The following is a 15,783-nucleotide window of genomic DNA, read 5'->3' as shown; positions in this document are numbered from 1 at the left end:
TGTTTTTTTTGTTTTTTAGCATTTTTTCGCGTTATGTTTTTGGGTGTTTGAAACTATACACCAGTTTACGGCTTGCTCAACACATTTTTACATTTTGATTAGGTTTTGTTTTGTTAAGTTTTTTTCTCGGACAATGCATGTAAAATATAAAAATAAAATAAAAAGTTTACCCGGTTTATTCAATGCAAGTGTGAATTTTGTTATTCCTTATGGTCTGATTGTTGCTCAAATGAATGCATGAATGAATGTATCACAGGCCTACTTCTATAACAAGACTTTCTGATAAAGAAACAAATATAGGCTATTATTGCAATAAGAGTTGGTCTATGAAAAGTAAAAAAATAAAAATAAAATTTCAAAAAGTAAGTAAAGTAGTAACCAAAAAGTAGTAGTATTTATTTACTAGATTAAAAAAGGAACAGTTAATTTTTTCTTGAAAATTACAAAAAATAAAAATAAAAAAAAATATTATTTCCAAACGCATTTGATTTTGTGAAATTGCTCATGTGTTATTTCATATTTACTGCTGTTTTTGTTCATCATAGTTTTTTTTATTATCATATTTTTGTAATATTTTAATATAAATAATTAGTAAGTGCACTTTAAATGAAAATATATAAAACGCCCTAATCCTAACCCTAACCTAACCTATCCCTAACCCAATAAAAGAGCAATATATTCAAATGAGAAAATAACTCAAAAGGTTGATTAAAGCATTGCATAAAAGTTACCTCTTCATTGGACCTGGCATGTATGCGTGCTTTTAGATGCACTGACCAACAAACAAACAAACTTATGAAAGGAATAACGTCTTTATTATCGTATGCTGTGAAGAGGATCGTCTCTGAGTCACGAGTCTCTGTTTAGAGTAAAATGTGTTTACAGGTTTTTACTGTACAGATCCGAATGACTCAGAGGTAATCGGATCACTCAACCTTAGACTGGATCAGAGACAAAACAAGAGACAAACCAAACCTTCTCAACACAACACAACGCATCAGTTTCTTTCAGCACACCATGTTTCCAGCCTTTTTTTTTTTTTTTTATCAGACTTTTACAGATATTTTTATGGCACATGTATTCAAATAAATATAAAAAATGTTGCAGAGATCCTCACAAATAAACACATGAATAAATAACAGAACAAATTTGTAGAAAAAACAACTTTATAATGACAACATCACTCAATTTTATGAACAATCCTGATTTCACATGTAAACAGAACTTATTCCTTTCTTTGAAGCATGATTTTGTTCATTTGAATTGTTAATTGCTATGGTAATGATCCACATTTCTCATCACTTTTGGATCCATGAGTGACTAGTGGTGATAAGAGGGGCCGATGGCGCAGATTGTCAGCCTTGGAGATCAGTCTACCCCAGGACAGCTGTGGCTACGATATCAGCTTATCACGACCAGTTATGGAGTGAATGGATTATGCAGTGTAAAGTGTCTTTGGGGGTTCAAAATTGGTGGATTTGGTTTGGAGAAACATAAGGTTATAATGTTTTGGAAAATTACATTACAATTTTAGTTTATATCAAACTTTATTCACCATTTCACTCAACATTTTGTAGAGCCTATTCCAAAAACAATAATTTTGTTTTTCTTTAAACATTAAAAACTTGGGTTCTTTTTAAACACAGTATAGTAGTAGATGTATTTACTTTATCGGTATGTTTTGGCTGCTAGCGCTCTTAAAAAACAACCTAAGCTGCTAACATTTTGTACAGCTTTTCTCCTTCCAACTTTCTGTTACCCCATTTACCATTTTCCTATTTTTTTTTGACAGGACGCCACAAATTTGGGAATTACATTTGGAAAACCTAAAAACTGGAGCCCGGCCTGTTTAAGTGCTGCAGTTCTACCACTGAGCCACACCATGTCATCCTACAACCAAATTCTGAGTCATTCTTTCTCGTTACAATTTCATGATTTAGACAGTTCCCAAATGTATGTGACCCACGAACCAAAACATGACTGATCCACCGCAAAAAGTAACATTTTGACACATTAAAATGACTTGAATTAAAGTTAAACTGTCAAACCTGTGAAAGGAGGAAGTCTGTATTTACACCTGTCTGGAGTGGTTCTGAGGTACATTGCTCGTATTCACATGCATGTTTTTTTGGTAGCGTGTACAGCTTTAAAACAGCAAAGTGAAGCAGGAATACCAACACTCAGCCAATCAGCTTTTAGCGTTTGTCTCTTTCTTCTGGGTTTGCGATCAATATCATGGAAAATTAAAGGATTTACTCATTTGCAAAAATAATTTTCGGCATAGCACCTTCAAGAATCTAACTTTATGTCAAGTAAAAATTTAAGAAAAACAAATAAAACTTAAATATTGTACTTAATACATTGCCTGGTAAATCCAGAGCGATGTCTCTCTGTGTTTGTTATGCAAAGCGATATCAGTCTGGTTACCACGCCCTCTGATGTGTCTCGGGCCAGAACCAAACATGATCGTCCAATCAGTTTTGTTTATTTCAGTAACGCATGTGAAACAGAGGAGCTCATTGGTCATTGTCATGTAGAACAAAATCACATTTTCCTCACCTCAGATTAGCAAAGTTTAGCACTTTACTCATTAATTCTGCAGAAATCGTCCATGTTTATCAGTCCCCTGTGATACTTTTTCACTTTCTTTATCCCTCGTAAGCAGCCATATTTGTTTTGATACAGACGGACCATGCACGTCCCTGATTGGCTAATCATACCCATCTGGAAACAGAGAGATTCACCGGTGACCAGACTCACATCTTCATAAAGCATTTAAGTGTGAAGTGTGTATTCTGGATCCGATGCAAATTAAAAAGGGAAATGAAAAGATTAAAAAATCACGACATATTTGTAATTCAAGTCATTTTAACAGATCCTGATGTCATTTTTTGCTGTGTGCAATGGCAGTGATGTAGATCTTTTTATAATATCACATCGTTCCACACTGTTTTTCTTTTTCTCCTTAAGTCCCATGTTCATTTTTACTTACTTCACTCCAAAAATGTGTGACAGTGTTTGCGTTGCATTAAAAACCCTATATTGTCCCAAGTGTAATTTCAGTTCTTACGTCTTAGTCGTCATAAATAGTTCTTCTCATACAGTGGTAACCCTCATGACTACTTCCTGGCCTCTCCGGTGCAGCCCTCTGGCTCTGATCTGGTTCAGTACATGCAGTAAAGTGAACCCACAGTTCTGATGGAAGATAGTTCTTATGGCGTATCTCCGGATGGGATGCCCCCTGCTGTCCACCGTCCCACCTGCAGCCGCCGCTCTCTCTCCGGGTTTTGAGTTCAAACTACTCGGCTCACCCAGGTCCTTGGATTTTTCATAGTTCAAAACCCTCCACTGCTGGTTCACGGCCTGCCAACGTTTAAAGATGCGGAAAACTGCGGAGCCCTCGTGGATAATGAGTCCTGCAAGGGAGAGGTCAAAGGTTAAAGATGAAACAGGGTCATAATGAGACAATAAGACGCTTGTTGTGATTGTGAGAAAGTACAGAATGTAAGCAGAAAGGATTAGTGACTGTGTAATTTTATTAAAGTGAGTTTTCTGGGAACAAAAAGATGAAGTTAGCTTGTAGCGGCTAGCCTGTATTAGCACTATGTAATAATGCTGGATTAAACGCCCTGATTTTCCACGTATTTGAGCAAAATGCTCTGTCCACATCTATATCTTAAGTGTTATACTGTCAGAGAATCAGGATCTTCGCAGTTAGCATGCTAGTTGTTGTTGTTAGCATTACTCTGGTCTCTGAAAGTTGTGAAAAGCACTTATAAACTCATCATGGTGAATAATTAGGATGCTCTGACGGTAAAACCAGGTATAGCGCCTTTAAGTCTAAGATGCTACAGAGAATTTAAAGTTGTTCTAATGTAACTTTTCTGAAGGGAGGGTCCACTGGCTTCTTTTCTCAATGGAATGTTCCGCACTAGGGCATTAAAAGTATTCATCTACACAGAGACAAGCAGGTGAAGCAACCATTATTGAAAAAATACAAAATACTGTGGAACATTCACAAAAGGAATCTTCCACAGTCTCTATGGATACAAGCTAGTGTAGTGTATCTTTAAACAGTCAATGGAAATAAAATACCTGAACATTTTAATGTATTGAGTTAAAGGTACAGTAGGGAACTTTCTGGAGGAGGCGCACCACTTGCATGATTCCATGAAAACAGAACATTAAAACCATACTACGGAATATTCTGACGGGAGATGAATAGGTTTAATGCCATACTGTGAAAGATTAGGTATAACAAACAACATTTCCATGGAAACAAGCAGGAAGAGATCCTCAATCAACCCAAATAAGAGTCAGGTTTGTGGAGGATACATGTTTTTAAGAGCAATAAACTAAATTAAAAACAAACAAACAAACAAACAAACAAAACCCAAACAAAACATACGTACAGTGGCTTTAACATGTCTGTCAAAATCTCATATTTGCTGTGTGTTTTCTGTCTCATATCACTTTTCACAGTGGAACAACAGTGGTAAATAGTAGTAGTAATAGTTGGTGTAGTAACAGTAGTAGTAGTGGTGGTATTTTTTCAGTGGGTAGTAGTAGTGGAGGTGGTAGTAGTAGTAGTAGTAGTAATAGTAATGTTTTGTACCTGCAGTGGGTTTTTAGTGTAGTAATAGAAACAGTAGTAGCAGTAGAGGTAGTAGTAATAATAGTAGTAGTGGTAATATTTCGCTGTGATAGTAGTGGTAATATTTTGTACCTGCAGTGGGTTCTTAGTGTAGCAGCATTGGTAGTAACAGTAATAGTAGAGAAGATGGTAGTAGTAGTAGTAGTTGAAATCTCTCACCGATGCAGACGATGTCCATGAAGCCGTACATGGCGTAGCAGATCTGGAAGAGCAGGTCCTGTCTCTGCCATTTGGCCGAGGGGCTGAGAGACGACCACACGAGCCACGAGACGCTGGCGAGGAGGAAGAGCGAGCCGAGGACCACCGCCGCGATCTGCACACGCTCGATCACCGACAGGGAAATCCACTGCCACTAGAGGGAGACACAGGGACAGAACGGTAAAGAAGAGACCGGAATCATCTGAGCGCAGGACAGTTTGGGACTTATGTACACTGAGAAAAACACTCTGGAGCTAAAACTGAACATGAGCAGTGTAAATAGAGAGAGACGGGTGTGAAATAAGGCAGAATATATATATAGAAATATATATTTAAATACAAGACGAGGAGGTGTAAGGAGATGAAACAGTGATGTGACCTGACACTGAATTATCTGTTACGCAACAGTGTTCTACTGTTGTATGAGTCTGGTATAAATGTACTACTGTATCCTCCCTGTGTGAGCTGTTTGATAAAGTGGAGGTGGTAGTAGTAGTATATGTTGTAGTAATAGTAGTATTTGTACTTGCAGTAGGTTGTTGGTGTTGTAGTATTTGTAGTATATGTAGTAATAGTAGTATTCATACCTGCAGTAGGTTCTTGGTGCAGTAGTAGTAGTAGTATATGCATTATATGTAGAATTTGTAGTATTCCTACCTGCCATGGGTTTTTGGTGCCGTAGTAGTAGTAAATGTAGTATTCGTAGTATTTGTACCTGCAATTGGTTCTTGGTGCAGTAGTAGTAGTAGTAGTAGTAGTAGTATATGTAGTAGTAGTATATGTAGTGGTAGCAGTATTCATATCTATAGAGGGTTCTTGGTGTAGTAGTAGTAATAAGAGTATATGTAGTAGCATTCATAGTATTCATACCTGCAGTGGTTTCTTATTGTTATAGTAGTGGTAGTATATGCAGTAGTAGTATATGTAGTAGTATTCGTAGTAGTATTCATAGTATTCATACCTGCAGTGGGTTCTTGGTGTTATAGTAGTGGTAGTATATGAAGTAGTAGTATATGTAGTAGTATTCGTAGTAGTATTCATAGTATTCATACCTGCAGTGGGTTCTTGGTGTTATAGTAGTGGTAGTATATGTAGTAGTAGTATATGTAGTATTATTCGTAGTATTCATACCTGCAGTGGGTTCTTGGTGCTTATCGCCAGCACGTGGTACTTAAACAGACACAGCTCACAGCTCCAGGAGCCTCTCTCGCTGATCCAGCGGATGAGGCAGCTCTGGTGCGTGCAGCGGACAGAGCCATCACAGCGACACGGGCTCAGCAACTCCCCCTGCAGGACACACACAGGAACTGCACTTACACAGACTGAAGGACAACCACACACATTTGATATTTTTGTCTCAATTTGAAAGCTAAACATTTGCAGGTTGGAACACTTTAAATAAGGCAGTTCTAAGTAACATCTGTAAATATTATGATCTAAGAGTAAATTCACATATTGTATTTTTCTATGTGGTATTTTAACATAAAAATACTGAAAACCAAGAGAGATTAATAAAGAAAAATATAAAATCTACTCTCTTGTGTTCAGATATATGATTTAATGAGCTAAAATGTCACCACAGCAGCCGTAATTATGGTGTTTACTCAATATTTTTATGCATTTTAGGCATTTTAATATTTTAATCCAGTCATTCCTAAAGAGAGCCAAAGATTCCCAGGGGACTTAGAAAAAAGGTCCAAACTAGATGAGAATATGGGAATTTTAATGAAGGGATGTAAACATGTAAACCGCTATAAAGTATTTCTGAGTCACTGCCGTTCCACAGCAACTAATTAAAACTATTAACCCTAAAATAATATGACCGGAGCTTCTCAGGCTGGAAATGTGTGCGGGATGCCAATGTCTCAATGGGTAAACCAGGGGGCACTGAACTAGGCCCGTCATGAAAACACATTTTAAAGTTCGAGATATCGCTAAAGAAAATCTAGACGATAAACGATAATATTGAATGACATTTATACAACTGGCACAATCACCCTAAAGCAGGATTTATCCCCAAAAAAACAATTCTACATGTACAGTACTGTTAATGAACATGAGAATGAACACTTAATGAGACATAGAAATGATTTATTCAACCCTCTACAGCTCAAGTCTGATCATAGTACAGCAAAATAACTAAAGGTTCCCGACTTGTACAATATTGTAATTATCATGACAGGTCTCAGCTGTAAGAAAAGGTCTGGGACTCACCTGGAGCGGAGCAGTTAATCCAAAGACCCAGAGCTCATGAATCATGTGTAAAAATTATGGTTTGGGTTTTTCGTTTGAAAGATCACAGCTGGTCCTCTGTCACAAATGTGTGATTTGGAGCAGAGATTATAACTGTACTGTTTATGTTCATGAAATCAGTACTAAAAGTCTTTTTATTGTGTTTCTCAAAAGGATAAAGAAAATCTAATTGAAAATCGATAAGAGGAAAAAGTCATTAATTTTCTTCTCTGGCTCCAATTTACTTTCTGTTGAAAAACTGTGGCCCCTCTCTCTGTAACTGCTGCTGTCAGACTCATCATTTTGGTCTTAAATGTTCGTATTAACCCGCTCTACATGATCCTGGGGTTTTTATTTCACTATTTTCTGTAACTATCTATAGTAGTAAAATATCTGCTGTTGCTACATTTGTTTTTGAGCCGGGCAGAGGTGAGAGCAGCTATGTGTTTACACCGGTGCAAGGACCCTTTATAATGTAAATTCAAGCCCACTGTCGCCAACTGGAACACATTAAAATCCACCCAAAGCCCAAACCTGCAGAAAAATCCCTTTGTTTGAAGCCTCTTATAATAATTACAATATTACACATTTTCTGATACATTTCTTAACTCTATTTTCGAAAGCTTCCAGCCTTGTCTCTCGTGTTGTTTGGACGTCCCAGCTGTCTTCTGGGAGGATGGGGCAGATCTGGGTTGTCACTGAAACTCCCTGAGGCTCTTCTGGATTGACACGTTTTCTCTGCAGCTTCAGTCTGGTTCCGGCTCTCAGTGAAAGGCTTTAAATGAATCTGACCACTGCTCAAACTCAGAGACTGAAGATGTCCACACTGACTCAAATGTGTCAGTTCTTTTAAAAACTGCTCAACTTTTGCCCCTGTCAGTTAAAGCTGAAGTTGGAAACTTTTCTGGTCACTTCCTTGGTCACTTCCTTGGTCACTTCCTTGGTCACTTCCTTGTCTCTGTGGAGATGTTATTGCTTCATCTCATATATCCCATAGTATCGAAATGAATTAATCCATTGTCATAGAGACAAGCTGGTGGTTTGTACAGGTCTGTGGAGAGGCGAGTCTGTGCACAGTTAGAATGCTGTTTATCCAAGGTATTTTTGAACAATAAAAACTCATTGAAATATAGATGCAGTATATTTAATGCCATAGTGTGGGTCATTCCAGGCCAAGCAATAATATCTCCATGGAGACAAGCGGATGATGCTAGCAGGCCAAGTTACAGTTCAGATCTGAGGAGAAGCGAGCCCACTCACAGTAAGAATGCAGTTTTTCTGAGGTATTTTTGAACAATAAAAACAGCTCTCATTGAAATATAGATGCAGCATATTTAATGCCATAGTGTGGGACATTCCAGGCCAAGCAATAATATCTCCATGGAGATGAGCAGGTGGCACCACCAAGTCAAGTTATATGTCAGATCTGTGGAGAGGCGAGCCAACTCACAGTAAGAATGCATTTTTCAAGGTATTTTTGTTTTAGCAGTAAAACATGTGTAACTGAATAAAGACAGATACAACATATTTAATATCATGCTGTGGAACATTCCAGGTCAAACCCCATATTAGAAAAGTTACACGGTGCACCTTTAAAATCAAAAGTAATAAATCTCACTTTATATCCACATTTGAAAGATTATACTGCAAGTTCGCTGTATTTATAACCTGGTCTTTTTTGGAACTTCTCAAAATAAATCTGTGTAATCCCTCAGTCGTCCAGGTCGGCTCCATCGCAAAAGAAAAATTAATTCTTTGAAGCGGACAAAGGTTTTTAAGAGTCAATCCTTTTCGACACACTATCCAAGAGGCTTCTTCAGTCCAGATATGATCTTGGTGAGTCACTGCCGTCTATCTGTTTGAAGAGACAAGCAACTACACTGAAACCTACACACTTGAGTTAATTTGCGAAGGAGAGTATATGTTATTAGTGAAGTCCATTGAGCTACCCTAAGGTGTGAACTGTCACTTGAGACATATAGATAATAAAAACGCTCTTTCTTCACTCTTTCCCTCTTTCAACATTAAATGGTAGTACTTTCTTTTCTATTCCCATGTGGCCTTATATCTGTGTAATCCCTCAGTGTCCATTAGGTTCCATAGTGGTCCATGGACGTATACTAGTCTATGTGTCTTATATTATACACCTGATTTGTCTGTTATTAATGTTCAAATCTTGAGTTACAGACACAATAGTGAAGTAAAAACACCAGGATCATGTAGAGCGGGTTAATACAAACATTTTAAGACCAAAATCATAAGTCTGACAGCAGCAGTTACAGAGAGAGGCGCCACAGTTTTTCAATTTTTAGAGCCAGAGTCAACAAAACTGGAAGCGCGCCCATGTCCGCTTCCTATTTGTAACACGGCAACTAGCAGTTTAGCTACCTCCATTTACATATACAGTCTATGGTTCTTACCTTGTCGGGCCCCTGGAAGCAGATCCTGCATTGTGGGGACTTGATGCTGATCTCAGACAGGCTGGGCAGAGACGTGTCCAGGCCTTTGCCCTCCCTCTCCTCCAGCGACAGGCTCTGGGGTCGGGGGTTATTCCCGTAATAGTCCTCCGCGTCCTGGTTGTTCGATTGAGAGCAGCCCAGGGGAGAACAGCCACAGCTCCCCACAGACGATGCACCGATCGTGGGCTCTGGATCAGGACCTCCTCCTCCTGAGTCCGACCTGTGGAGGCAGGTAAAGGAGACATCAGTCAGTTTTATTTTTAGTTTTCTCAGTTTAATGACAGATGAACTAGCTCGGGAAAAAGCCTTGATAGAAAGTACAGCCTGCCTGTGAATGTTTTTGTACTGCTGGTGTGTATCTCTTCAACCTTGGGCCTGAGGGGTGCACTGCCCACAAATCTGAAGGCTCTGCTGAATTATGTTATTGTGTCCCTGGGCAAGACACTTCGCTCACCTTCCCTCAAGTGTAAAAGAACGCTGATGCATGAGTTGTGTGTTCTGTGTGTGTTCTGTGTGTGTGTGAGTGGACTGCAGTACAACAGAATCACCCTGTGTCAGCAGCTGAGTGAATGTTCATGTCTCATATCTGCTCAGTAACATCATAACAAGCTCCAAACCAAATAATAAAATCAGAATGGTAATATTAACGACTGCATTATCACTATGGGACAGTTGTAATTTGATTTATATATAAACACTCAAGAGGTTTGTTCAGTTCTGGCAGGACTCTGGTGACTCGCTGCCTTGTGTCTGTCTGAAGAGAGGAGCAACTACACTGAAACCTACACACCGAGTTGTTTACAGTAAGAAGTATCTGTTCTTAGTTAGGTTCATTCATAGGGTCAATAAAGAAGTGGACTAAGTGAGTGACATCAGCCACGGCGTTCGGCTCCAGTCAAATGAAGCTCGTCGAAGCTAGAAGTTACAGGGGCTTTTTTGATGCCAGGTTGTATATTCGGAATTCCAACCGTGAGTATCATAGCAACCAAAGAGCCAATCTGGAGCGAGTCTGTTGAAAGTAATGCCCCTTCCCACCTGCACCGCTGGTTTAGCAGGGAGTGGAGGTTAGCAACGTTGTAAATCAAACCTGTTGCTAAAGCTAGCGACCTTGAGGAGAGAAGGCACCTGATTTGTCTGTTATTAATGTTCATATCTTGAGATACTGACACAAAAACGAAATAAAATACCAGGATCATGTAGAGCGGGTTAATACAAATCTTTTAAGATAAAAAATGACAAGTCTGACAGCAGTAGTTACAGAGAGAGGGGACACAGTTTTCCAATATAAAGTGAATTGGAGCCAGATTTGATGGAGCAGATTAGCTATGTCCACTGAAGTACCCTAAGGTGTGAACTGAGACATACAGACAGACATTACCCTACACTTATGCTTTTTGTATAGAAACCAGAGCAGCTGTTAGCTGATAAGCTCTGATGATATTTTTGGGCTGCTATGTAGTGCCAAATTTGATATTTTTTCCCAAATTACATAGTTTGAAAATGCAACAAACTCACAACTCCATTCACTGAAAACTCTTCTCACTTAAAGGTCCCATATTATGCAAAATGGACTCTTGTGAGCTTTTAGCCATGTTATAATGTTGTTACCTCCTGAAAACAGACCTGGAGTTGTGTTTTGTTTCATTCACACCTTTATTATTCATCTGTTACATCACCAAAGCTCAAAATGCTCTGTTCCACCTTGTGATGTCATGAAGTCATATCTAGATGATTATAGTGAAGGTGTATGGAGATTAAAAACACAGTGGAGCACTTCCTGTATTATGACATGACATCACAAGGTGGAACGGGGTGTTTTCTGTTTGAGAGAAAAACTCAGCCTAAATATGCAGGATTTGTGTGTTAAATGAATGAATGAAACAAAACACAACTCCAGGTCTGTTTGTGATGAGGAAACAACATTATAACAGAGATCAGAAAACAGTGTAACACGGGCGCTTTAAGTGTCAAATACGGCTAAATGTTTCTTTTCCTGCAGTGAGGTGGTGAGTCACAACAACATGTTTGAGTAATGCAGTTTGTGTTGATGTTAATGTTGTTGATGACTTCTATTGTGTAGGATAACAACACTAGTGAATGTGATAAGTGTGCACTGTAGAGACTATTGACAACAAAGAATCGGATTTGATGTAGTTTAACTTGAAATGTTATATTTTATGGTAAATCGGGTCTAAAGGGCCCATATGTGTGATTATGGCACAGACCTGGTGTAGATGTGTGTGATTATGGCACAGACCTGGTGTAGATGTGTGTGATTGTGGCCTTAACCTGGTGTAGATGTGTGTGATTGTGGCATTGACCTGGTGTAGATATGTGATTGTGGCACTGACCTGGTGTAGCTGTGTGTGATTGTGGCACTGACCTGGTGTAGCTGTGTGTGATTGTGGCACGGACCTGGTGTAGCTGTGTGTGATTGTGGCACTGACCTGGTGTAGCTGTGTGTGATTGTGGCACGGACCTGGTGTAGCTGTGTGTGATTGTGGCACTGACCTGGTGTGGATGTGTGTGATTGTGGCACTGACCTGGTGTGGATGTGTGTGATTGTGGCACTGACCTGGTGTAGATGTGTGTGATTGTGGCACTGACCTGGTGCTGGAGCCGGAGCGCATCAGGAGCAGCACTTTGAGCTCATTGAAGAACATGCGCACGCGGTTCTTAAACATCCTTCAGCTCAGACTCAGACTCACCACAGAGACAGGTCTGCACAGAGAGGACACGGTTTACAGAGTCTACAGAGGACACAATCTACAAAGGACAGAGACTACAGAGGACAGAGTCTGCAGAGCACAGCATCTAAAGAGGACACAGTTTACAGAGAACACAGTCTACAGAAGACACAGTCTACAGAGTCTACAGAGGACACAGTCAATAGAGGGCAGAGTCTCCAAAGAACACAGTCTACAGAGGACACCGTCTATAGAGGACAGAGTCTAGAAAGAACACAGTCTACAGAGGACACACTCTACAGAGGGCAGAGTCTACAGGGGACACAGTCTACAGAGGGCAGAGTCTACAGAAGACACAGTCTACAGAGGGCAGAGTCTACAGAGGGCAGAGTCTACAAAGAACACAGTCTATAGAGGACAGAGTCCACAGAAGACAGAGTCTGCAGTGAACACACTCTACAGAGGACACAGTCTATAGAGGACAGAGTCTGCAGAGGACAGAGTCTGCAGTGAACACACTCTACAGAGGACACAGTCTATAGAGGACAGAGTCTGCAGAGGACACAGTCTACAGAGAACACAGTCTACAGAGGACACAGTCTATAGAGGACATTCTCATTATTCTAGAATGTAGCAAATAGAAATAATATTTTTTTTTCTAATTGACTTAAAACAGGAAAAATGTGTCTGAATTTATGTCAGAAAGTGAGAAAAAAAGGGTATGTGTCTTTTCATATGATGTATGTAAAAGTCTGGTTTCAACTGTATACAGAACAGTACTTTGAAGTTACCAGTACTACCATTATTGAAAGTAGAGTAGGAACCATTGAAAAACATGGTCCCTACTCTGAGCGGGCTTGCATCTCCACAAACCTGACTCTTTGGCTATAATATTTCACAGTATGACATAAAACATATCCATCTCCATGGAGAATGTTCCGTAGTATGGTTTTAACTATTCCCATCGAATCAGGTGACCACCTTCAGAGAGTTACACACTGTGCCTTTAATCATCAACTAATCAACTATTATTTATTAAAACAAAACTATAATGATCAGAAATTATTAAAATGCACTATGGAGCTTTTCGGGTGGAGGGTTCATCACCTGCTTGTCAACACAGAGATGCTGTTGTATTATAGAATGTTTCACAGTGTGGCATTAAACTTATTTGTCACAATAAAGTTAAGCAGCCAGCCTGGTGACGGCACTATAGGCCAGGTTACAAGTCAGATCTTTGGAGAAGCAACCCTGCTCACAGTAAGGATGCATCTATTTATGCATGTATTTTTTAATATTTGTAGTAAGCCCATCAAAAGTTGCTATAGTGCACCTTTAAGATTATATGGAGTTCAGTAGTTCTAAATGTGTCTCAGATTCTGGTGTGTTTATATTATTAGATTCAGTCTTATTGGAATAAAACAAATTTTCAATCTTCAAAACATTATTCTGCTGTGAATGTTATTAAAGATAGAAAACACATTTGAATCACTGAAAGAGGAACATTAAAGGAACTGTATGCAGCCTGTGCTCTTACTGTTTTTGTTTTGTTTGTTTTTTTAAATCTAACCCTACAATTACAATTGAATCTGGGTTGCCAGAGCCTAAACCTTTCTGAGTAAATAGACAGGCCTCATGTGAAAGCTCAGAACCTCCAGAATTCACTCACTGGGCCACTGAGAACTTACACTGATGAGTGAGTCACTGCTGATGCTGAGTTTTAGGTGGTGACGAAATCCAGGTTTAAAACAACTGGATTTCAGGATTGAGACTGGTAAACCTAAATGAAAGACTTAAGTGTCTGATTGGATGATCATCTTGAGAACCAAAACACCAAATTATGACATAAACATCTTGTCCATCGTGTCCAATGTTTTTGTAATTAACAATAAATCAACGTTACGATTGTTATCAGGACAACCTAACCTATATTTGATTTGAACACCTCTACCTTATATCAGGGGACACAGATAGCTCAAGTTTGTGAAATATAAAATCTAAATCTGACATACAGTTTTAATATCAACAGTAGTAGACTTAATATGCACAGCAACTGCAAATGACAGAACAGAGTCTCCTACTTACACCCACAGTCTCCCGGATCAGAGGGGTGATGCTGTGCGCGCTTTGAGGGTCACTTCCTGGTTACAGCGCTGATTTCGGTCGATCCGGGCCTGGACCTTCATGATAGGCTGCGGTGGAAGCCCGTAGTCCTTTGCATATCCTGTTGTTATACCATGTGCACCGTCATCCAGCCAATGGGAGCGCGCTTCCTCGGCTCACGGGGCTTAGGCGTCTTCTCTCGACTCTAATGGACTCTAAAAACTGTGAGAGCGGCGCACCATCATCATCATCAGCAGCAGCAGCATCCAAACGCGCTCTCTCCATCCTCCAGCGCCTGCATAATTAGCCTATTAACACGAGCGTCCTATAGCGCGCACGAGGAATGACCGAAACGACGCGCGTAACAACAAAGACACGCAGAAATGTGCACTGAATTCCGTGACACCAAACGCTTTTATGGCTGTGAGTTCTGTCCTTTACGCACACCTGAGATGACAGCGAACAGCGCGTGCCAAAATGCGCCTTTGTTGTCTAGCGGTGGCATATAGCTCCTCTCACTCACTCTCTGGCCCACCGTGTCCAAATCTCGCGTTCCTTGATGATGACAAAAGATCATTCGGATATTAAAACACAAATGGAGTCGTTTTTCGTGGAGGGAGTCCGATTATGCCATCTCTAGGCGAATTCCGAGTTGACAAAACATCATAATAAGACAAAAACATCCAGTTGGCATCGCCTTCTTGTTGTCCCTCTAGCTCCCTCTCTTTCTCTCTCTCTCTCCGCTGGGTGTGAAAAATGAAAAATGGAAGCTCGTATCCTGTTGTTTTTTTCCCAGGAAGTTGTATTTAATAGGGAACAGGAGCGGTGCCAGTGCGGTGCGTCCTTGTGCGTCAGGATCTTTTTGGCACGGGCTGCTGTCCAAGGTGCTGATGATAAGCGCGTGACGTAAGGACCACGTGTGCGCGCTCGGCGTCCAAACGTGAAAATAACTGGTGTTTTTGAAAAGCGCTGTGTGTGTGTTTAAAGATGAGGGAGAGGGAGAAATGGGGCGTATCGGAATCGGCCAAACATTTAAGGTCCCGAAGAACGCGCACGTGCTGGGGAGATGTTGAAAATGTGCGTAAATTTGCATAGATATTCAGACGTATCAAACAGAATGATAATTTGAATTGTTTCTTTCCCAGTGGCTTAATATGATACAAACTGCAGCTCGAAGGGTTTCAAAGACTCAACCCATAGACCTTAAGCTTTGGAGGATGGACTCAAGAGAGAACAGTTTGGAATCTGGGAGCCTCACTGTAATTCATATTAGGTGTTGTTGTTTAGATCCTGGTGAAAGGCTGGACCCACCTGCTGTGACTGAGCGTTGTTCTTCTATGAGGGCTGATCATGCAGTATTTACACTTATACTATTTAATAAAGGCTAGTAGTTCAGAGGTGCAGAGGTGTTCGTGGGCAGGGCAGGGTGATGTGTTGGTGGGCGGGGCAG

General features: G+C 40.1%; 1 protein-coding gene across 1 annotated transcript; it reads right to left on the bottom strand.

The window, feature by feature from the left end:
- Positions 1 to 1,045: 1,045 nt before the first annotated feature.
- On the bottom strand, positions 1,046 to 15,202 carry LOC117371089 (E3 ubiquitin-protein ligase MARCHF9-like). The gene is made up of 6 exons (XM_033966694.2): positions 14,316 to 15,202; positions 12,151 to 12,264; positions 9,505 to 9,763; positions 5,984 to 6,139; positions 4,814 to 5,006; positions 1,046 to 3,416 (listed from the first exon to the last, which is right to left on the bottom strand). Exons 2-6 carry the CDS (start codon positions 12,225 to 12,227, stop codon positions 3,097 to 3,099), a joined length of 1,005 nt encoding a protein of 334 aa, XP_033822585.1. The 5' UTR covers positions 12,228 to 12,264; positions 14,316 to 15,202; the 3' UTR covers positions 1,046 to 3,096.
- Positions 15,203 to 15,783: the final 581 nt, after the last annotated feature.

The sequence above is a fragment of the Periophthalmus magnuspinnatus genome, chromosome 5 (assembly GCF_009829125.3).
Source record: "Periophthalmus magnuspinnatus isolate fPerMag1 chromosome 5, fPerMag1.2.pri, whole genome shotgun sequence".
Classification (NCBI taxonomy): Eukaryota; Metazoa; Chordata; class Actinopteri; order Gobiiformes; family Gobiidae; genus Periophthalmus; species Periophthalmus magnuspinnatus.
This window is presented reverse-complemented; position numbering and strand designations above follow the sequence as displayed.